Here is a 22,664-nt window from a genome sequence, read left to right as displayed (position 1 = left end):
GTACTGCATTTGTCATCTCTTCTCTTGAATGAAATCATGGTCCAGATTTGTGTAACATAAGACACCATTTCCAAAATTTTTGGTACAGCTGTATAACTGTCACAGAAACAAACAATACCACCCACCAACAAAACAACTCCTGTTCAATAAAAAAAAAAAAAAAAAAAAAAAAGTTTTGTTGTTCTCCCCAAATACCTGCATCTGTTTGTTTGTTTATGAATTAATTAATTTATTTGTAATTACTATTGTTTAGCACTGAAGAAAGTCAGAGCAACTGCAATAAAAACATAACGTGCCTTATACTAGTTAATGATTTGTTAGTTGAGTTCCTGCAGGTTGAAAACACAAAGTCCAAAGAGACAGCACTGAGGGGACAAAGAACTCAATTCGGGAGCATATTTTTACAGCCCTTTTACTGAACTTCAACACTTCATACAGTAAGAGCGACCTTTAATGTATATAAGTACTGTATCAGAATATTCCACATAGAATTATATATGTAGAAAAAAATGAAATGAAATATTTAAGAACAGCACACTTAAATAATTTAGGAAACTGTAACATCTATAAAATGTCTTCTTTTTGGAAGTGAATGGTTCAGACAAGTTCAACAAAAACGGCTTCAACTGGTCTAGTTAGACAGAGCCTTGAAAGGGCAGTTTAAATGCATTACATTTTGTCTCTATTCTGCCTCACAGTTAACCAACAATCCATTGCAGAAATCGTCCAATCAGTTACAATGTCAGTCAGTCAATATTTTTAGTTGCACATACTTTGTCTCACTGTACAATGACTTACAAGTTTGTTTGAAATTAATTTCACGCTATTGCCAATATGCTTCTCTTCTGGGAAGCTCCGTTAGCCCTTCAGAAGCACATCTTCCAAGGAGTCAAGGTTCTGAGTCTCCGACTCAAATTCATGTTACAAAGAGATCTGTCTTTCAATTAGTCAATACGCCAACCTGTTTCATTTGAATAACGGCAGCAATCTAACGTTTGTTAGGGGACAGCTGTTTCTGGAGTGAATCATTTAATTTGATCAAGGTAATTGGGATAGATTTTGTAAACATCAAGATTGAATGCACTAACTTTGTCAGTTAGTACAACAATGCTTTAAACCTAATTGAATAAAGTTGCATCAGAAACCTTTGCAAAGCCACTTACCCTGTAAAAGGCTTGCATACCCATTAGGCCAAAATTCCCTTAGACAGGGATAGATAGCAATTGATGGGACTTCCTTGAAAATATGTGATTGCTCGGTCTAATTTGTGACTTGTTGAAGTAATTGGGTAGTCTCCAAACGCTGTTTTGGTCTAAATTGTCGTTTGATCCTCTGTTAGAAAGATGCTTTTTCTTTTACATCCCAATAAGCCTCATTGAGAAGTCGATACTGTGGCTTTCTGGACCTTTCAGCCAGGAAGAGCATTGTCCATTCACTGCCTAATGAAGCTTAATGATGCAAACCTCAATTTGTGCAACTGTCAGTCTACTTGTGCTTTTGTTGTTGTGCCATTTTATTTTTGTTGTATTAAGCAAATATTTAATCCCAAATCTCTATATGTGAAGAGAAAATATAGCTAGTGTCTGATTTCCTCCTATTTCTTTCAGAACATTATCATGGCAAATGACCAGATGCCAACAGACCCCATCACTGCAGTCGGAGTCCTTTCTTCACACAGCAAGGTTCCAGATGACTACTTTGTTGTAAGTAACTGACCTCTGGTCAAGTAAAGTTTGCAAACGAATCCAAGCATATTTTAATTGACCTTGCTTTATGAACAGAACTGCAATTTACCCAAGTGGTTTTCTTCCAATGTACAATGCTGAAAGCAATTGATGAAGACATAAAATCCAGGGGGGAAATAACATGTACTGTATTTTCCGGACTATAAACCGCTACTTTTTGCACAAGCTTAATAAGCATATAGTCCAGTGCAGTTTATCTATGTATTCTACATGTTTTTTTCCTCTATTGTATGATTTGTGCAGAATTTCCCCCAAATCTTATCTGGTCCGGTTTATATTCAGGTGCGGTTTATAGTCCAAAAATTACAATATTGATTAATTAGGAGTTGTGGTCCAATTCCTTAATCCATAGTTTCTGCTGTTTTTTGTGCACAATTTAAAAACCATCTATGAAGTTGGCAAACATCCGATAGGATTTATTTTTCTTTTGAATGACCAGTGAGGTGATTCAGTCATATTTTTTGTAAAGCTACAGCTCATCCTGAGGAGTACATAACCTAACCTGAGCCACCCAGGTGTTACGGTTCTTTTGAACATCAGACAACCTGACTCCGGCAATGCAGCTGAGGTTGATCAGGCCTCAGCTTGTGCCTTAGCACTGCCTGTCGAGCTATCTTTAACCAGAGCTACAGAGGAACGTTCTTTGTGATGTCATAGATGGATTGTCTGCTTCTTATATCCATGTCTGTATTGTGTAAGTGCCAGTTTAAACTCTGCAGAAAATCATAAAGTTTACTTTAATGATTTGGTTGATTTTGTTCCCAGGATATTATTATTGTTTGAAGTCTTACATGCTTAATTACCGCTGCAGTGATTTCTTTGTGTGCAGGTATAAACTCCACAAATAAAAATACACTGCATAAGATCCAAACTAGGGAAACTGCTGGAATTTTATCAGCTTATACACACACATATTGGCTCCAGCTTTGACATTGAATGAAAAAGTGTGATAGCACCCTTTTTCCCACCTTTTCTTTTAAATGCTTTTGCACTGCTTCCCCCTTTAACTAGTTGTCTTGTGCTGCTGCCCCACCCCTCTTATTGTAATCATGTGCAGATAATGGTGGTTTGGCGTATGAAGGAATTGACATAAAAACTGTGAACACTATAGGCTCACTCGTCATGTCTACATAATAATAATAATAATAATAATAATAATAATAATAATAATAATAATAATAATAATAATAATAATAATAATAATAATAATAAGGCGGCTCGGTGGCGCACTGGATAGCGCGTCCGCCTCACAGTTAGGAGGGTGCGGGTTCGATTTCACCTCCGGCCCTCCCTGTGTGGAGTTTGCATGTTCTCCCCGTGTCCATGCTTGGTAGGCCGATTGAAGACCTCAATTGTCCCTAGGTGTGAGTGCGAGTGTGGATGGTTGTTCGTCTCTGAGTGCCCTGTGATTGGCTGGCAACCGGTTCAGGGTGTCCCCCGCCTGCTGCCCGATGATGGCTGGGATAGGCTCCAGCACGCCCGTGACCCCCCAGCCAATCGCAGGGCACACAGAGACAACCAACCATCTGCACTCGCACTCAGTGGAACTGAACCCACACCGAACTGTGACCGTTGCGTCACCGTCACTTTTAAGGTTCCTTTGTTTGGATATGACATGTATCATCACAAAAACTTAAAGTGTCAGAATTGTATGCGCTGCACGTGGCATTTCATATTGTATAAAGATATTATCCATATGTATGAGCCATAATTTATTAAAACATATTCTTTGCAATGAAACTTGTATGATAAATCACATGTTAAAATAATGTTGAAATTCTGGGGAAGAGGTTTTTTTAGCTGTAAATTTAGAATATAAACAATTTGATCATGTACGGGGATGGGGGGGTCTATGAACATTACACCATCTTGCATGGTCTTTTAGCTCTCCATGCATGCCTCCTTTTGAAAACCCCACTGCGTACCACTGTTACCAGTTTACGCTTTATGCAGAAAATCAAAGAGCTGATTAACTCTTTTGCTCTCTGATTCTTTGGTGCGCCGTGTGTTCTCATCTCTGAACTTCAGCAGATCGCTTCAACACAAGAGAGCACAAGCCTAGATCAAACACTGTTCCGCTGGGATCCGCAGCTTTGCTCAAGTATGAGCAGCCACCCAACATCAAAGACCATTTGCGCACTCAGTCGTACTTTGACTCTCTGCAAGGGTTCCAAAGGGGATAGGGGTGCATTTCAAATTCGCAAGTATTTGACTTGTTACTCTCATGAACTCATTACTAAAATTTGCATTTATTTCAAGAGGCGTAAACATTGATTTTGCATTTGCTGGGACATCAGGGCTAAGAAAGACAAACTTCATGTCAGTATTTAATGAAGAATATGCAACTATGATAAATAGTTTTCAGAATCAGTATATCCTATTTCATCTCTTCTCAAGAGCGTCAGTGCAACATGCACTCGATTTATAAATTGTCCTTGTCTGCTATCCATCCGTTTTCCATGGCAATATATTCAACCACACATTTCAGACAAAAAGTCTGCATAATCATTACTGTACAACTGTAATTGCAGTTTTTAGAAAAATGAGCTGCAATTTCTTCTTTAAACTTCTGGTGGCAACTGCATAATGGAAATCATATCATGTATGCATGATCGATACCACTTATTTTTCAGACTGATACCAGCACAGGTACCTAACTCTTGAGTAGTCGCTGATACTGATATTGATACTAAGTAACCGATGTCACGTGTTCTCCTAATACACAAAAGATCAACATCATATATCCCAGTTAAGCATTAAAATTGGATGAAATGTATTTTCTATGAGCTTTTTTTTTTTTAGATTTGTTCATAAAATACAGATTTTCTATAAAACACACAATAATATGAATTCAAATAAATGAAATGAAACCATTTGCTTACCATTGCATACCAATGAGCTTACCATTTAACCAGAGCTTAGTGACACAAGTGGGTCACCACTTTATTCAACTTTGGCGTCTGACTACTGGTTGACCCCTGCGTAATGACTTACATTACTGAGAAAAAGAAGTGTGATACTAAGTGCACTTTTATGTCTAACTGCATCTCAATGCTGTTTGTGTCAGTCTCCCGGGATCTTTCATTAAAAAATTCAGCATGTTTACATGTCTCATCTGTGTTCTTGAAATTTAGGGATTTTGCAGTTGAAACGGTCATTGCTTTTCAAAATCAAGAGACTACAGTGACACCTTTGACATCACAAATAGTACTTTATTGACTGAGCACTTTGTAGGTACAAAGAGCAGCTATAAGAAAGTGTTGGAGAACCGCTACGCATTGTTTCTGCCATGGCTAAGCAGTTGGCCTTTCACATTCAAGCTGTGTCGTTCTCGAGCTGCCCCCGTCTGTTGGCAGGATGATGCCTGAGGTGCCTCCTAAGAGGACCGTGCCCTCATTACTCTTCAACTTGACTTTGGGTTTCACAAAACCAGACCTTTGGTTATGCTGACAGAATGCTGTGACTACTGACCTGGAAAAAGTGGCCAAGACGGCTTGTCTTGTAAAAAAGAGGAAGGGTCTGTGATGTATAGGCTCCTTCTGGGACTTTTAGTTGAAGTGCTGTTGGTGACGCCCAGCCAGGAAAGAGCTCGCTGCTCATCTAATGCTCGCTCTGTCTTTCTCACCTCACTATTTCTGCTCCCTGCATCAAGTCGCCCCCCTCTCATCCCATCTTCTCTGCGGTGGTTTTGCATGAATCTCCCTGTGCCACGATTCCCCCACCCAGTCACCGGGGTCATTCATCATTATTGTCAAGGGGGGTAATGCGTGTGGGTGGGTGCAGAGATCTAAGACTTCTTCATTTGAATGAACCTCATTAGATTGACTCTTCTTTGTAAAGGATCCCTTTAAAAAATAACCCTGGCAGTTATTTAGGTGATTCTCACATTGTAGCCAATGGAACATGACGCCTCAACCAAGCATATTTGCTTCAACGAAAGAGGAGTCTGCGGGTTATATTTTATTCTGCACAACACACGGCGATGTTGTTTAGGACCTTGAGCTTGACTTGTGGCACCCAAACGCTGTCAATATGATGCAATCTATTATTCTTACTGCATGCGTCAATCTTTTATAACTATGAATGAGCCTATTATACAAGGACAAGATGCTCCTTTATTGGGGTGTAGCCGCATTTCTGCACACTCGTAAAACTGCATTCTATCCTCAGCAGTTTACTGTTAGAATATTTGTCTCATTAAATACTAGGATGCATCCACAAAAAGGTTCAGAGCAGGCACATTTGAAGGTGCTGTTTTCTTATCTTACCTGTACCTCACTAAGGGGTTACTACATTTAAAAAATATATATATACTTATATAATCCTTATTTCTTTATTTTGGAAGCACACAGAAGTACGGTTTCCTTATTAGAGCGGATTGTTGTCAGGGCATCTTTAATCAGCCTTCTCCCAAGGGATGATATTTTTAGCCAGCTTTTTGGAGGCTAAGACTCCTTTACCCATGCAGGGCTCTAATGAGATGGAGTGCTAGTGCAGGCAAGCATTAATTAAGGACAGTATGCAAGGCAAAGACAATAGCAACATGCTCATGGCATACATACATTAACTTTATCCCACCTCCTGATTATTATTTTTTTTTCTCTCTCCTTGTTTTTTTTTTTTTTCTCTCTCCTTGTTTTTTTTTTTTCCAATGTAGGTAGCACAAACAACAGATGGCTCAGATGCCGACCTGTGGAAGGACGGCTTATTCAAATCCAAGGTCACTCGCTACCTCTGTTTCACCAGAAAACCTGTAAGTGGTGAAATGTAAAGTATCACTTTCTTCGTGGAATCAGAATTTTGTTTGTCTGTCTGTTACTTTAGGAGAGTTGTACAACCAGAATGTTTTAACATGCTTTATTTTAAAGAGGCCAAGGCCGGTTATATATTTTCCCATATCATTTATTCCCATGCATATTCAAAATGTACAATACCGCATTCCAATTTTGTTTTGTGCCATTGGTCCCCTTGGCCTTGTTTTCTTATTGAGGACATAACAATGAGCTAAAGTACAGCTCGTTAACTATTCATTCAAAAGTGTATCTGTAAAGAAAACTATGATAATATGATTACTGAACATGAATGAATGTTTTTGCTCATCACAACCAAAAATCATACATATATTTGGTAGGTTGGACAAATTTAGTGCCCATTGGATTTGTAAAGTATGAAACATTTTCTACAAAATCTACATATTTACTGTTTTGACAGGAGTCTTTTATTTGCAGAATGTCCTCTAACATCCAGACAACGTGGCAGCAGCTGCCTCATGCCCAAGTTCAATCTGGACTGCTGGCTAGTGTATAGCATACAAATAGCCCGCCCTTGTCCCTGTTTTATTATCTTAAAATGTGTGTCCGTGTTGTTTTAAAGACTTTGACACAAATAAAACACGACAGAGCTATCAACCAAGGCTATTTTGTCTGCCAGTCAAAGGAGCCCCCACTATAATTGTCTATGACAAAAACAGATTCTGTAAAATTATCCCTTGAATTATATGGGTGGGAAATAAATAGTTTGTGATTTATCATACTCTGGTTGAAACTAGACAAACCCCGTTTGTCACGTCCTGATGGGAAGAAAAAATCCTCAGCAAAAGAGGCAAATACAAAAAAGGCTCCCATGCATAGTAATAACGTTCATCCATATTCCTCCTTAAGTCAGTGTAAAAACTATGAATAAAAATATATCTAATGGCAATGACTGTCAGGCAACTACAGCAGAGGAATCCAGCCATCAAGTCACGCTTGGTTCAGCCTACTTTCTTCTGCAGTGGTGTATTATTGCAATTTATTATGCCCAAAAATGAAAATGTTAAGGAGTCATGGAAGAGTCATGCTTGAAAATGTCAGATGACACAGTGCCCGAATGCTCTCAAACCAGCATCCACTTTCTCTTCTCGACCCGTATATTGCATAGCTAATGGTTAAAACATAAATAAAACAAAAACAAAAATTCGGGGGGGAAAAAAAAGGATATTGTTGACTCTGACATTTTCTCCCCAAAATAAATCAACCTTTTCAATTCCTGGCCCTGCATCATTATGAAGGCTGACTTTTGCATCACTGACTTCTGATTCTGTCTCTTACAGGGCCCTGATGTTGTTGTGGATGTAAAGTTGATCGACATTAGGGACGCATTGCCAGAGGGTTTCATTGCAATACAAGAAACATTGGACACAAGTAAGAAAATAGACAATGCAGACCCCAGCCTAGTTCCCCCTTCTTACTCTCTGACCAGCTCAAATGGAGGGGGTCGCTTTGCTTGAGATTGTGAATGTTTTATGGGTGCAGGTTACCTTAGTTTATGGTAGACTGTGGGAATAAAATAAACATTTTGCCCCAGAGGTATAACACAAGAGAATCACGAGTCATTGTTTATCTAAGCTGGAGCTGTGCTTTTCTTTATGAGGGCCTTATTTATTTATGTATTTATTTGGGAAGAGGACGAGTGCATGGGGGTTATCTAATATTAATGAAATGCATTCCCCAATGCTTTAGTGCTTTTTGAGTGCTATGTATTTCCCCTTCACCATCCATGCCTTGGAAATGTAATAATATTTTGGTGAGTGGAGCAAGGACAGCTTGTTTATTATTTTTATTATCGTTCCATTTATGCTGCACTCACGGTGTTGCTGGGGAAATAAATGAGACGAGCACAGAAGCAATATACAGAAGGATGGCATTTTTTGTGAGAAAGAAGAAAAGACATTAAGTTCTGTTTGTCTATGGTGTAATTTAATATTTAATTACTTTGTGTGGATCCTTGTTTAATGTACTGTACATGTGGGATAACCTATGCATTTCTTTTCAGACGAAACCAGTTTAAATACCTGTCGTGGAAGAATATTCTGTTGCTTCTTAGCTCTGAAATAATATAAATGATCATAGTAGCTTTTTGTTTAATTGTGTTCACATGGATTATGTGCCAATGTGAAATTTTCAATTACAACTACGAGCCAAAGTGAGCCAACTATATAGTTCGAAAGGAGTTTGAGAAAAATGGAAACCCCTTGAGTTGTTTTGGGTTGACAAACGGAATACCTATATGATAACAATGTCTGCCTGATACTTTGTCTCCCTGATCAGAGGAGCCTGCCATGAAGAAAAGGAGACTTTGTGTGAAAATGAGCCCACGTGCAGCTGCGGATACGGCTGTATTTGACTTCCAGATCATTGCCAAATCCAAGCAGCATCTTGTCCACTACACCAGCATGGGGTACGTTGCTGACCAATGCAAATCGGTAAAAACCAATTGTGCAAAAATAAAATGGCATGCATCTGAAAGCATCATGACTAGTGAGTAGATTGACTTTATTTTTATGCAGTAAATAAAATTATTAATTATTATTAGAGGATGAATTTATTATGCAATTATTATTAATTAAGTAATTTGAGTTATTAGTTATGATCATGTGTTGGCTGAAGCCAACTTGAAATGAATTTTAACTGTAAATTGTTGTTTGTTCATCACTGCTTGAGCTGCCTATGCTTCTGCATGCATTGTGTGCAGGAGATGAAATTGAGTTGGTAAATCATGAAGTCTTTTATGCAAGTTTGACCACGGTCCTATAAATATTCCTGAAATTCCCACCAGTGCCACCACATTGCTGTCATTACTGTTGGAGTAAAGTGGCCAGTAGAAAGGCGTAAGGAAATGCTTACTGTACTCTGGCCATGGGCTGTGGGTTGGCGAGTAGATTTCCAGGAGTGGCAAGGGCCAAGTTTGAAATTTCAGCTCACCGTCACAATGATATGTAATGATGATGTAATGATGCTACAGGTTTGAGAATTTGCCCCCCATTATTTTGCAGTGAGATCAATAACATGGGGTTATGGTATCAAATGGGAGAGATTCCTCATCTGCAGTCATCTCAACAGAGATCCAGCAAAGTTAATAGTGGTGCCCCTTCTGACATTGAGAGGTAATATTTTGTACAATTAGTGTCCGTATAATTTTGTTTTTGCCTTCTTGTTGAATTATTATTTCATGGTCATTGTTGTTTTATTTGTCATCATATATTCTGTGGTACACTTGAACAGTTCCAAAGAAAGGTAGCTGAACACAATATTAGTGAGAGTCCACAACATGCCTTGATTGAGGGCTAAGCATCTACTAGTTGTGGAGTTCCCAGAAGGCAGAGAAACAGGCCACTCTTTGACTTGGACAACAGCAGTGTTGTGCACACAAACAGCAGGAGAAGTAGCCTGAAGAAGGAGCAACAGCTGCAGAGGAAGGGAGGAGCACGCCAAGATCTTTGGCATGCTGGAGTGTGCGTGTCGGCTCTCTGCTCATGCTGCTGGAGCATCCTCTGCCTCAGGCTTCACAGTGAGCTCCAAGGCAGATAAGCTCAATTATTTATCGCAATGAAGACCTGGGGATTTCCACTGCAAATTTTAAATAAACAGCTGAGACCTTGTCACAGTGAGCTTGGCAGAGAATTCTGGTATGTTTGCCAGAGCATGAGGCTTTTTGCTTTGCTATCATTTGCTGAGCTGAGTAAAAGCCACATAAAAGCTTCACAGTGTCAGAGACTGTTCACATGGCCATATATTTAAATGAGAAGAAATAAGTAAAGTGAATAAAAGGCCACAAATTCAGAGCTACTGAGCAAGGCGTCTGTGTGCCTTTACAGCGCTTACCTTGTCATTCTCTGCTCTTTTGAAGCCCACTTTCAAATTGGTGAGGATCAGAGGTTGGGATGAATTGCCCCTTCAAGCAACTCACACCCCCTCCGATGCCTGCTGAGATCAGAGGCTGCCGGTTTTGGATTAACATTCAAATTCATTCTGCACGCTCAGTTTTCTTTTGTGAGTAATTCCATCCATAATTCAATGACACATGAGAACAGGACTGTCGCCAAACTCCTTTGACTATTTATCAGGCATATGTGCAGTCGCATGTAGAGAAAACACCCTAACATGCTATTACAAATATGTTTGCAGTCATTTGAAAATCACAGATTATGAGTACTGACAGAGATTTATTCACAATTACTACTCGAGTCATTGATTGTCGAAGACAGTGTAACTCGACAGCATTGTTCCATAAAGTATTCTCTACTTTATTTATATTCAGCAACAGGTTTACTGCCTGCTTACAAAATTTCATAGTGCCTCTTCAATTAGGGCTCTCAACAATGAGCACAAAACCTTTTAAATGGTGAACCATCATTTTTTATTTTCAGGATCATTTTGTAGGCTTGTGATCATTCCTCTCAAATGTTAATCTGCCTCAAGCTATCAATTATGTTTTAATGGTGTTAAGCTTCGCCAGGCCTTTATATGCATCAATGCTGGGTTGTTCCATTTTTTACTGATATTTTATATCTCACCAATTAGTACAGGAAGCTGAAGTGAAATGAAGGATGAAGTGCAACAGTTAGTTCTTATTGGCTCAGGCTGTTACACCATATTGAGCTACTAAAATGTTTAGGATGCAAAGCTGTTGAGCTTACCGCTGTACAAATGCAGGAGCAATTTGTTTATTGCGAGTAATGTATTCGCAACTGTGGCTACATTTCAAAAGACATTTTTTTCATGAGCAGCACTAGTACTGATAATCTGGATACATTGCACTTTTTAAAAGTTTGGATCAAGTTGATCAAAAAAAAATATATATTTTTTTCCCCTGAACATTTTCTAGGCTCTCTAATCTGAAAACAAATTGACACAATATAAAAAATAATTTTACTCATTTTACGAAAAAAGTAAATACATAAATGAGAATTGTTTGAACAGAGAGCAGAAGAAGAAATCCACTCCTTTTGTGCCTTTTTATAAGGCAAATAATTCTCATATTGCCCCATTATCCACCTATAGTGTGACGGGTATACGATGAGCATTTGAAATACCCTCTACCACTTGTATTTATTTATTTATCCTTCCCACAAATTTTGCAGTTTGTGGGAAAATCACAAATGCCAGCCACTGGTCGCACTATGCAAGCAACCTTGAAATGTGTCCAGTAAAGGTGCCTTCCATCCTCTTTCACTCATCACATTTCCACTTGTTCTCCTGATAAAACTGTCATTGGCAAGGCTTATATCTGACCCCGCTAGTCACTGATTGCATAAATTAGCCTTGTCCTAATATTACAATTGATTCTGGTTCACTCGGATTACATTTTTGGACCTTTCTGTTACAATTCTAGCCCTGTGTACACAGACGCCTTTTAAATCAAATTCTAGTGTGATATAAATGTCAAGGAAGAATATCCCCTTCCTTTCCATAGCAAAACTGACTTTGTTACACATGACACTTTAAGAATCAGCCATGTCAGAACTGGCATCTCAATACATCCGGATCTGGCTGCCTTCTGCCTGTGACACTCACATTGTAGCACCTCAGCAGGATATTTTATCAATTTGTGTTGCATGCTGATTATTCAAGACTACCTAATACACCATACCGCTGAGAGAAAACGACACCATGACTCTGTTTTCTGACTGAATTGTACCAAAGCTGTTGAAATTCATTCCATATTTAATTTTTGGCATTACTTTGTTACTTTCTGAAAAGTTGCGAGAAGTGACTCAGATCAATTTCATGGTTTCTGAACAGTGCCAGGGTTGGTTAGTTGATTGATTGATTGATTGATTGATTGATTGATTGATTGATTGATTGATTTATTGATTGATTTATTGATTGATCAATTGATTGATTGATTGATTGATTGATGGAAATCGCTCGTACTATTCAGCCACCAAACTTTGAGAGTGCCTATTTGCAGCCTCTGACACTGAGCTTAAAGGAAGGGAATGACGGCTGAGACAGCGGCACCTATGAAGCAACACTGTCAAGTCATAGAGGAAGGTGCGGAAATGTTTTCACAGGAGAGGCTGGATGTGTGTCAAAACAAGCGCTTTCTGCTTTGTGTCTGATGCCACTTCCTTCATCATCTTGCCTTTCTGCCGACTATACCACCTGTGTGGCCACTCTTTCTTGGTGTCTCTCTCCTCCCTTATTTATTTGACATTGACAATACAGCAACATGAAGAACATTGTACAAAAGATTTAAATGGCAACTGCAAAAATACTGAAGTGGACTTAACAGCTGCTGTGGCGCTAAAATGATTCTCACTTTGACATATTTTGTGGGAGCAGAAGTCTCACAATTGGTGTTGTAATTGGGTAAATCTTCTAGGCTGTGTTCCCGGTTTTACTATAATTTGATGAGGAACTACACTATAATTGAATTTTCTAATTAATTAGGAATATCTGTCAATATGACTCTCTTTGACTGAAATGAGGATTAATCGTTGTCAAAACTCTAGTGGCTACCATAATACAAGTCCCGACTCTGTTGTTGATTAGGAAATGCACTTGCCATGTTTTTGTTTTGGCCATTAGTTGTCTAATTGATTTGCCATATGTCGGTCTCTCCAGTGCACCTAAAATTGTATTTAGAATATTCCAATTTGGATTGAGACGGCCTTGCAATGCAAGCAGATGGCAAAGGCAACCCTCGAGATTTGTTTTAGAAAAGCTCCGTGTGAACACGTGAATTTTTCCATTGTGAGTGTAATGTCTTTATTTTCAAATGTAAAGCTAACTGCCCTCATTTCCCACTTCACTTTTAGTTTCTCATGGTTTCGCTGGGTATTGCCTGACTAAATCAAACACCGACTCCTAAAAAAATAATAATAAAAAACAACATTTAAACCTTTCACCACCACCTCATCGGTGTGCTGAATCTCTGTGTGATTTGACAGATGTGCAGCTTTCCTTTCAGCAACGGAATCAACCTTTGCAAGGTAAAGACATCTGCAACGAATATGGCAATTGTCCCCACAAGATTGATGCCAACCTTTTAAAAATTCACCATTGCTCTGCATTCAACATGGCCAAATGCTGATGTAAATGAAGGTGGTGGTGGTGGAGGGGTGGTCGACCCCTTCATTGCAAAGAAATCTGAGTTGTGAGTTTCATCTCATGAATGCCACTTAAAGGCAGTCAGAAGTCTTGTTTTATTGCCCTTGATAGAAATTATTCTATTTATTTTTCTCTTTGGTGAAGATAAATAAGGCTTCCAGAGGAGCAATTTGTGTACAGCTCCGCCTTTCAACTGAAGAATTTAAATGTGATACCCCACCCAACTAGCATAAGACTGCTATCCACAAATAGAACATAGTATATGTTTATGTACATAGAACATATAATTTGTAAATTAACAAACAAACAACTCTGTATCATATGCCTCCACATTCTCCTTATTTTTATAGCACAACGGTGACTTCTGCAGAATCTTGCGAACCTGATCTTGCATCACGTCCAATGTGTGTGCATTCTAATCATAGCAATTCCCACTTTAATGATATAACTGACTACTCGCGTCATCATTATGAGATTGTTTGTTTTATAGCTGCTGTATTCTTTAGCTACCTCGGAGGCACGTCATGTTTTGCAGCTCTCTTGAAGCAGTTTTTTTCTCCTCCTCACTAGCTGTGGATTTATTGATCCGTAGGGGTGAAGCAAGGGGTGTAATTTGTGATAGCTTGATTGATGAGGATTTCAATCTTATATGGTTTGTTAACTTCAACTGCCCACAAAGTGCATTCAGTGCTGTTTTCTGTAATACAAGGCCATGAAACGGTAAAAGCAGACTTCCCTTGAATAATGGAATCCCGTGGCTCCTCCAGACTTAACACGATCCTGCTCTAAAGCCCTATTGAAGGTCTGTGCAAGCCCGCAGGCAACTAATGCAGGTTAAACTTTTGCCTTATTTCCGCCGTTTAGACTCAAACTTTGATTTTGCAGCTCGGGTCTGTCTTTGAGACTGAGACACTTTCATATTTCAGGTCCATATAAACCTACAAACCAATAAAGGCTATAGGAATATATTTTATTATGGCATTCACCAAAAGATAGTATTGGTGGACTGACATGGTATTCTTATTTTCTCTCTGACAGCAGGAGGACCATCAGCAGGCCAACCTATGAGCCCCAAAACTGTGGCAGCGGCACCATAACAGGTAAAGCCTCTCAAACTTACATAAACCGTTCTACTGTCACTGTAATTCCCGCCACAGACACACTTTGATATGGGAACTCAGACCAGCAGCTAACAAGAGAATCAATAAAAAAAAAGAAAAAAAAAAGGAAACCAAATAACCAAATCAAATGAAATAGTAGTTTTGTGGCATTGTGGGAATCTGAGTATGTACGAGTGCATAAAGTGAAAAAGGAACGGTGCAATACGTATGTACTGTGTGAAAATATTAGAAATTTTGCACAAATGCCATGTGCAAGCTTCTAATATTTTCATCAGGTTAATGCACAACTGCAGTAGTAGTAGCAATAATTGAATGTGGAGTAATGGAAAGTACCACTATAACAATAAGCCCACTCCTGCCCCCGTTCCCAGTTTCTTTGTACAGTAGCTGTGTCATTTAGGATTTATTAAGATAAACCAAAGCAGAAACCCGTTATTGTTAAGTCAGCAACACCAATGGCATAAAAACAACGCTGCATTTACGCGATAAGGCTGTCTTCTTTTTTACATTGTTGATCTGCAGCTAAGAAACTTTAACATATGTAAAAAATAATCATGATTCAATTGAAAAAAATAATTATGATATAAAAAAAATACTTTGCATAAATATTATTTACCCTGCATTCCGATATTTGACAAAGAGACTTGAGGAATTCAACCAGGGTGAGACTATTATATTTTAGAGGCAGAGTCGAAGCAATACAGGAACCTCCGACTGGAATCTGCGCTCCAGCCTGAAAATTGTGTGAAGACGAGGTGAATGAAGCAGGCAGGTTTTTATCTAGCTGGAGAGAGACACCATGTGGTGAGGATTCCTCTTGCTATTCAAGCACAGGCACACCCGAGCTTTTGTTACTTTTACCAAACCTCATTTGGATATTTTCATAAAATACAAATTGCAACAAGAAATATTTATTTTCATAAATTCAAAATAAACCTTCTATAAATTTTTGACCCGAATTATTTCGATCATCATGGTTCATGGGGAAGCTATGCACCCATCCCAGGTGACAAAACAAACCTACAATCCAATTTAATTGATCATAAAATGAATACTTGGAATAAGTCATGATGTGAATGCAATTTAAGACAAATAAGCTCTAAATTGTGTGGCTTCAGAATGAGAATAGAGCAAGTTTCAAAGGGATGTGAATGACAGTGAAGAACTAGCACAAACTGTGCATACGCTTCACCACAACCGTCATTTATCTTTGGACAAAAAGAAGCAGCACATCTTTTGTTTGTCTCACAGCATCAAAATGTGACGAAAAAAAATTAGCTTCATTAACAATGAGATTGCCTTCAGACCTCGTGTGACCTTCTAGACAACAACCTATTTAATTCTTAACTGTTAGTGTGATGGTAGCTCTTCTGTGTGTGTGTGTGTGTGTGTGTGTGTGTGTGTGTGTGTGTGTGTGTGTGTGTGTGTGTGTGTGTGTGTGTGTGTGTGTGTGTGTGTGTGTGTGTGTGTGTGTGTGTGTGTGTGTGTGTGTGTGTGTGTGTGTGTGTGTGTGTGTGTGTGTGTGTGTGTGTGTGTGTGTAGGCGCGTGGGAGTCTGTATGTGCAGGCTGACAGCTGGCCAGGTTCGAGTTGCTCTAAAACCATGTGCGCTCTGTCAGCCTCGTACAGGCGCCTTCTTTAGGATTGATGAATTGCCTGCTTTCTTGATTAAACCCTCCGTCACTTCCCAACTAAACAAAAACCCCAACACACGAAAGAAAAGCGAGTTGAGGGGAGGAGAGGTAACATGTCTGGGAAATGTGTCATCAGCAGTCACATTATGTACAGATGTGATGTGCAGGTGCCTTGACATTTATTACCAGAATATTAAAACCTCTTCGCATTCACTTCTTTACCCCCTTTCACTTGACAGATCAAGTTAATTTGAGGAGTTATCAAGTTTTCAGAGCAACTGTATGCTTTCCTGTGCTCACATCACTTTGATCCTTACCTTCCCAATTAGGTCTGTTATGATGGAAAATTGTATGTAACGAAACAATCCAGCTGTCAAAGAATAATAAATTCAACCCAAAACTTGTATTGAACTTAGATAACGTAGAGAAAGTAAGTCTGTTGCAGTGTTCAGCAAACATCCACCGCATTTAGAAAAAAAAAAGCGAATCTCACGGAAGTCATAAATTTGCATATCTGTCTTATTAATCAAAAATAAATCCTGACATTGGCCCTCATCTAGAGTAATATGGAGTGCAATTATTTCCCCATCCATTAGAGGAAGTTAAATTAACAGACATAAGACAATTCATCCTTCAGAGGAAGAGGAGGAGAAAAAATAGAAAGCTCAAAATTAACTTGGGTTTGCAAAATATCTTGACAGCGTGTCAGTGATTTCTGAGTCTCAGGAAACAATATTAAAATTCATATTAAAGTGTGCGCATCTTCATTTAATTTGCAGCAAATAATTGGAAAAATGCAATGGCGCTTTCCAATTAAAGCTCCACTTTATGCTGTTTAATAATACCCTCGTAATATTACAGCTTATGGAATGACAGGTAAGTTGGTGTATGAATAAAACATAAAGCCCTGTAATAAGAGACAGGAAAAAAGCAAGACAGTTGTTGGGGTGGTGGTGGTGGTGGGGGGGCTTTTAAATGCTCAACATAATTTGCATATATTAATCTCCTCTTTTCAGCCTTATCAAATATTCCACTGTATTTGAAGTTAAAATAGTCATGACAGGCAGGCGTAGGCTTGGTTTTTCCAAGGATTTATAACTTGTATAATTCTGGATCTTTAATAAGTCAATATGACTGATCCTCGGAGTTCTGTGGAATGTGGTTAATTGTTCCAGATGGTGCTCACTGATTAAGCAAAATTACTTCCTTTCTTTTCTTTCCCCCCCAAACTACATCATTGCTTGATTGACTAACTTAGAGAAAAAAGATTATTTTGGCGTAGCTCTTTCACTAAGAGGTTTCTCATCAGGTTTCAAACAAAAGTTCCATCTTATTTTTGCTGTGTGGGTCTAAGCCAGGCTGTGCGGGGGAGGCGATCATTTGAGTCCCTCTCTCACTCGGCGATGGATTGCATATAGTGCCGGGCCAATATTTTAGAATAACACAGTTATCTAAATTGAGGAATTAAATAAAATACAACCTCTAGCTGGTGCCAGAAAAGCTCTTATTAGTGAATGTCATTCTCTTCTGTGTCTTTTGTCGCCTTGGTTTTCTGCACGGGATTGTGCTCCACTTGCAACATGACTCGGGCAGCCACAGCTCACTGACATTCTGTTTTGCGTCAGTTAAACTGAACTGAATGAATCATTTATGGAAGTGTTATGGGGGAGGTATGGGCAGATTTACTGCTGCGCTTTTCGTTTCGATGGAATGGGATTTCTATGAAATCAATCTTGATGTTTGAAGTAATGCCAGAGCTTACATCAAGACATGAAAAGAGCGCTCTTAAAATCCAAGTTTTGCTTCTTAATTTTCCTGGTCAGCAAAAGGCAAAGCAGACAGTCATTCTGTAAGACAATAGCACTTGCATCTAATAATTATTTGCGCATAACACTATAGGCAAAATCATGGATAAGATTTCATTCAATAAAATGATAATGTGTTGTTCAAAGCTTTGGTTAAAATGGAGTTTAGCATCTAATTGACAAAACTTTATTTATTCTTCATACTGTCATCTCTAAGCATCTCATTTTGTGAGGTATAATATTGGTGATTTTTTTAAGTACCTTACAACAGTCGTCAGAAAAAACAAAACAATAATTTGCTCTGTGTTTGTCTGTTTAATGTTTTTAATGTTTAAAATGTATCGTAAAATGTAAAATCATAGTTTAGTAATTTTTTTAATTAATCGACATTTAATGACAAAAAAAAAAAAAAAAAAGATTTATATCTGATGTCATCAATAAGAATTTGTGCACTAATCACGTGTGAATCTTAATTGTTTCTTTTTTTAAGTTGCTCATTTATGAGTAAGGGACCAGCGGCTCAAACATTTTGGTCCCCTTTAACTGTTTAATAACGGACTTTGAAATGCCTGTAAGGTTTGCGGACCTTACTAGAGTCCTGAGGCTCATCCCTCATTGCTTTCTATCCATGCCTGAGATAGAAGCAGAGCTCCATTAGTTCCGGTGTCCAGACGTGGACAGCCTCAATGGATGGGCCTGTCATGGCTGCCTCATTTGCCTCATGTACAGCGGGGTTTGTTATCACACATCTAATTAGAACTTGATAAAAATATTTCACAAAGTCCAGTCATTAAATATAGTTTAAGAAGATTTATGATCAAATATGCCATTAAATCTTTTAATGGCTTCTGCTGACTTGTTAAGTTTGTAATGAATGATTTTCTCATACTTTGATGCCATTTTGGAAGCACAACCAGAGCATAGGGATGAAATCGCTCTGGAAAAAGGGCAACTGAGAATCTCAGAAGATATGTTGAAAACTTCCCCGGCAGGTGTAAAAATTTGCTGTTAAGAAGTTCCAACAATTTTACAATTTCATTCGTACCGTAAAGGCACGGCAATAACCGTCGGAGTGTTCTGTTCTAGATTTTATCGTTTTCAATGAACAGAGCGTTAAGTACACCCAATTGTGTTTCGATATGAATAATTAGTCTTGCCGTTTTATACTGGAGAAAAACCCTGTTGTTATTAGTATAATTAATGACAAATGGCGGAACTGCATTTGTGGATCGGCGTTGAGAGATGATAAATTGGTGCGTGCCCAGGTTAGTGGCTGCCAAGGAGGCCTCTTTGGCTGTCATCCCTCCTGCTTCCACTCTGGCACCGTTCATTACTCACTGCATGAGATGCCACTTTACATTGCCTGGTACTGTGAGCATGGAGAACTTAATAACGCCAACCACAAGCATGTGGGTCCCGCTGTTCCACAGTACAGAGGGCAAGTTGCTCACTGAGGGTTCAGGGTTGTGGAGAGCAGGCTAACCCAAGTAGCTGCACTGATCAAAAGGACTCACACATCAGTCACTCATTCATGGGAACCATAACCACATGAGTGAGTGTTCACCAAAGGTAGGCCTTTCTTGTTAGGCGTTCTGGAGCTCGACACATTCCTTGCATCATTACTGGTTAGTTTGCCCGCAGAAGTACTAATTAAGAGGGGATTTGTGTAATTGTGCCGTCTGCTGTGTCCCATCCGGCACATGCAATTTAGTGTCAGCCCTCTGCCAGCTTTAACACTTGTCCAGAGAGGCGCTGCCCATTTATACAGACATTCAGCTGCACATTTACCAGCGGCCACAGCTGGGGATCGGTACGGTGCCTTGGCAGTGTCGGAAAAGACACAGTGTTGCTGATTGCTGATTAAAGTCTGGTAGTCCGTTTAGTTTCACAACAGCGAGCCAGGGACAAGAGATCACCCAGATTGAAAAATTATTAAAAGGCTTTTGTTCTGTTTTTGTTCCAGTGAAAATTAATGTATTTCACTCTTTGTAAATTCAAACACCATTAGTGCTGCGGTTTTCGAGTTTCCAAACTTACCTCATCCTCTGAGCATTAAACTCACCATAGGCTCTGCCCACTTTCTGGAAGATTGATGGGCCAGAGTCCATCTGGGACTGCCTCCTGGCTCCCTTCCTACATCCCGATTTTTAGAAATGGGTGTCTAAGATGGAGAGGTAAGTGGGTCATTCAACACCAAGTTTCTTACACCTCGCAGGTGGAAAATTGTTTTCCAATTTAGCATTTTGAAATAGCATTATTTAGTGAGGTATTTCATTATAATTACAATCATAAAATGTTCAATGAATTGCCAGAAAAGTTTTCTCTTTATCAAACCTTAAAGTGCAACATTGTGTGTAAGCATCGTAATCGACAAAAGGCTTTTGTCAATTACTATTCTTTAAAATGTGTCAGAAAAGCCCCACAAACTTAAAAATAAAATAAAAGAATCAACTAATTAGACAGTAAACATATGCATTCTCATACGTGAGCTGATGCGCCAGTGGACATATAAATAATATTAAATGAAATAAATAATTCACTCAGTAGATAGAGCTCCCATTTTAGAGACTTTTCCTTCACTGAAATGCCCCTCTATTCTGACAAGAGGAAAACAGTGGAGCGATACAATAAAAATAATGGATTTGATTGAGCCATGGAGTCATTAAAAGAATCTGAAAATAGCAACTAGCTATCATCTGTTCTCGTAGCATGGGTCAGGAGCTCTGACACCTCCAAAATTCCTCCTGTCAGGGTAGAAGGCCATTTGTATTCTCTCTCATTAGGCAATTTGACTAATGACCTGCCGTGGCTACGGAGCTACTGAGGGACCCGCAGCCTGGCACCCTCTCGCTCTCTCAGCAGCCTGAGCTCACACCCTCCATTGGAATGGCACAGATGGCATGCCCGGGCGACAAAATAAACTACAATATGTCTCCGAGATGCTGTCAGGCCTGGGCACTATTTCTCATGTCAGAATGCGGCTAAGGGCTGTGAGTGGGCATAGGGGGGTCCTCTTCCAGCTTACTTGGCTTCTACTCACCATTATCTGCAGAGGTGACAGAGAGCTGTATACTCTGCAACTAGAATAGCATTTCTGTGGTCTGCATAAAGAATCCCCCTCAATTTGAGAGTCACAGTGACATGAGAGGTAGCGCATTGTCTAGCCAGGCTACACATGGAAAGCAGGCTGCGTCACATTGTTTGAATAAAATAAATATAGAATTTTCTGAGCAGCTTTACTTGTAAATTTGTCTCATATAACACCCATGTCAAACTAACACTTCATAGGACACTCATTGTATTACAATGAAAGTTTTTTTTTTTTTTATTATTATTTCGCCAAAACTTATATGTATCCTATATCACAGTACTTTGGTACAACTAGGACAATGTTATATATACATTCCCTATTTAAGAGACTCTGCATCGTGGTAAAGCCATATGTCCTCCAGGCGGCCAAGGCGTGCACACAATGAAGGAGAAAATGTGACAAAATATTTTTAATTCCATTCAATATCATGATTGTATTCTTTAGCCAGTATAATATAATGTTCTGTTTTCATTACAAATTTCTGGAATGCCTTTTGAAGAGCTGGAATTGATTAATGGCTTTTCTATTCATATCAATGGGGAAATATGATTTGAGATACAAATGTTTTGAGTTTTAAAGGTGGTCGCAGAACAAATGAAACCCCTAACGTAACATTTTGAGTCTTCTTTAATCTGGTCTTGAGAACACAAACAACCCCCCGCCCCAAAAAAAAAAAAAAAAGATCCTTTTTCATCCAATTCAGGGTCAAGTCAGAATCCCCCTGGAAACGCTATGAGACAGAGATCAATGCAGTTGTGTTGGATTAGTGAAGTGTAAAATAAAAGTTCATCAACATTCCTAGAGCTTTACCCGTAAGATGTGGTTGGGGTAATATGGGTCATGCTCAATCAAGCACGCATATTTTCCCATCAGTCAGTCTCTGGGTGCAACGCTATAAAGTGCGTGAGCGTATATGTGTCTACCGGAGACCTGGAAAGCCAATGGTGCGTTGCGAAAGTCCTGGGCGACAGTGCATCCTACAACGGAGGGGTGAGGGATTAGTGCTCAACCTGGCGTTGGAGGGAGCCCTTCCCGCCCTGAAACAGCCATTCATCTGTGCCCAGGGATTGGAGATGACAATGCAGCCATTGCTCATCGCACCTGACGGAGCCATTAATAAGGCAATGATCCACACGGGGCCTGTGCTGACTCCGTTCTTTACACTACAATCACTCAAGCCACGGGGTCCTCCTTACTTAACGCCACCTCTCTGCTCACTGCCATGATCATCACCATCATCACAGTCACCGCACCAAAAATCTGAGGTGACATTTTCCTATTGACTGCTCTCACATACTCCACATGCCAAGTAACTACCCAATCCTTCCATACTGTGACACGCATAAGGTAATGGACCATAGCATTTTGAGCAGCTCCAACATGCTTTATAATGGAG

The 22,664-nt window shown here is 39.3% G+C and overlaps 1 protein-coding gene across 5 annotated transcripts in view; it reads left to right on the top strand.

The window, feature by feature from the left end:
• Positions 1 to 22,664, top strand: part of mvb12bb (multivesicular body subunit 12Bb) — an 81,347-nt gene that overhangs the window by 52,145 nt on the left and 6,538 nt on the right. For 4 of the 5 annotated variants that reach the window (XM_085909132.1, XM_085909133.1, XM_085909137.1 and 1 more), the window contains 6 exons: positions 1,608 to 1,703; positions 6,403 to 6,498; positions 7,837 to 7,927; positions 8,834 to 8,963; positions 9,559 to 9,669; positions 14,657 to 14,718. In XM_085909132.1, coding sequence (XP_085765258.1) covers positions 1,608 to 1,703; positions 6,403 to 6,498; positions 7,837 to 7,927; positions 8,834 to 8,963; positions 9,559 to 9,669; positions 14,657 to 14,718 — 586 coding nt within the window. Of the gene's footprint in view, positions 1 to 355; positions 438 to 1,607; positions 1,704 to 6,402; positions 6,499 to 7,836; positions 7,928 to 8,833; positions 8,964 to 9,558; positions 9,670 to 14,656; positions 14,719 to 22,664 lie in introns of those variants that run through there. The other variant, XM_085909135.1, reaches the window with a different exon arrangement.

Source organism: Syngnathus leptorhynchus, chromosome 4 (genome assembly GCF_054491065.1).
Source record: "Syngnathus leptorhynchus isolate UIUO chromosome 4, UIUO_Slep, whole genome shotgun sequence".
Lineage (NCBI taxonomy): Eukaryota > Metazoa > Chordata > Actinopteri > Syngnathiformes > Syngnathidae > Syngnathus > Syngnathus leptorhynchus.
This window is presented reverse-complemented; position numbering and strand designations above follow the sequence as displayed.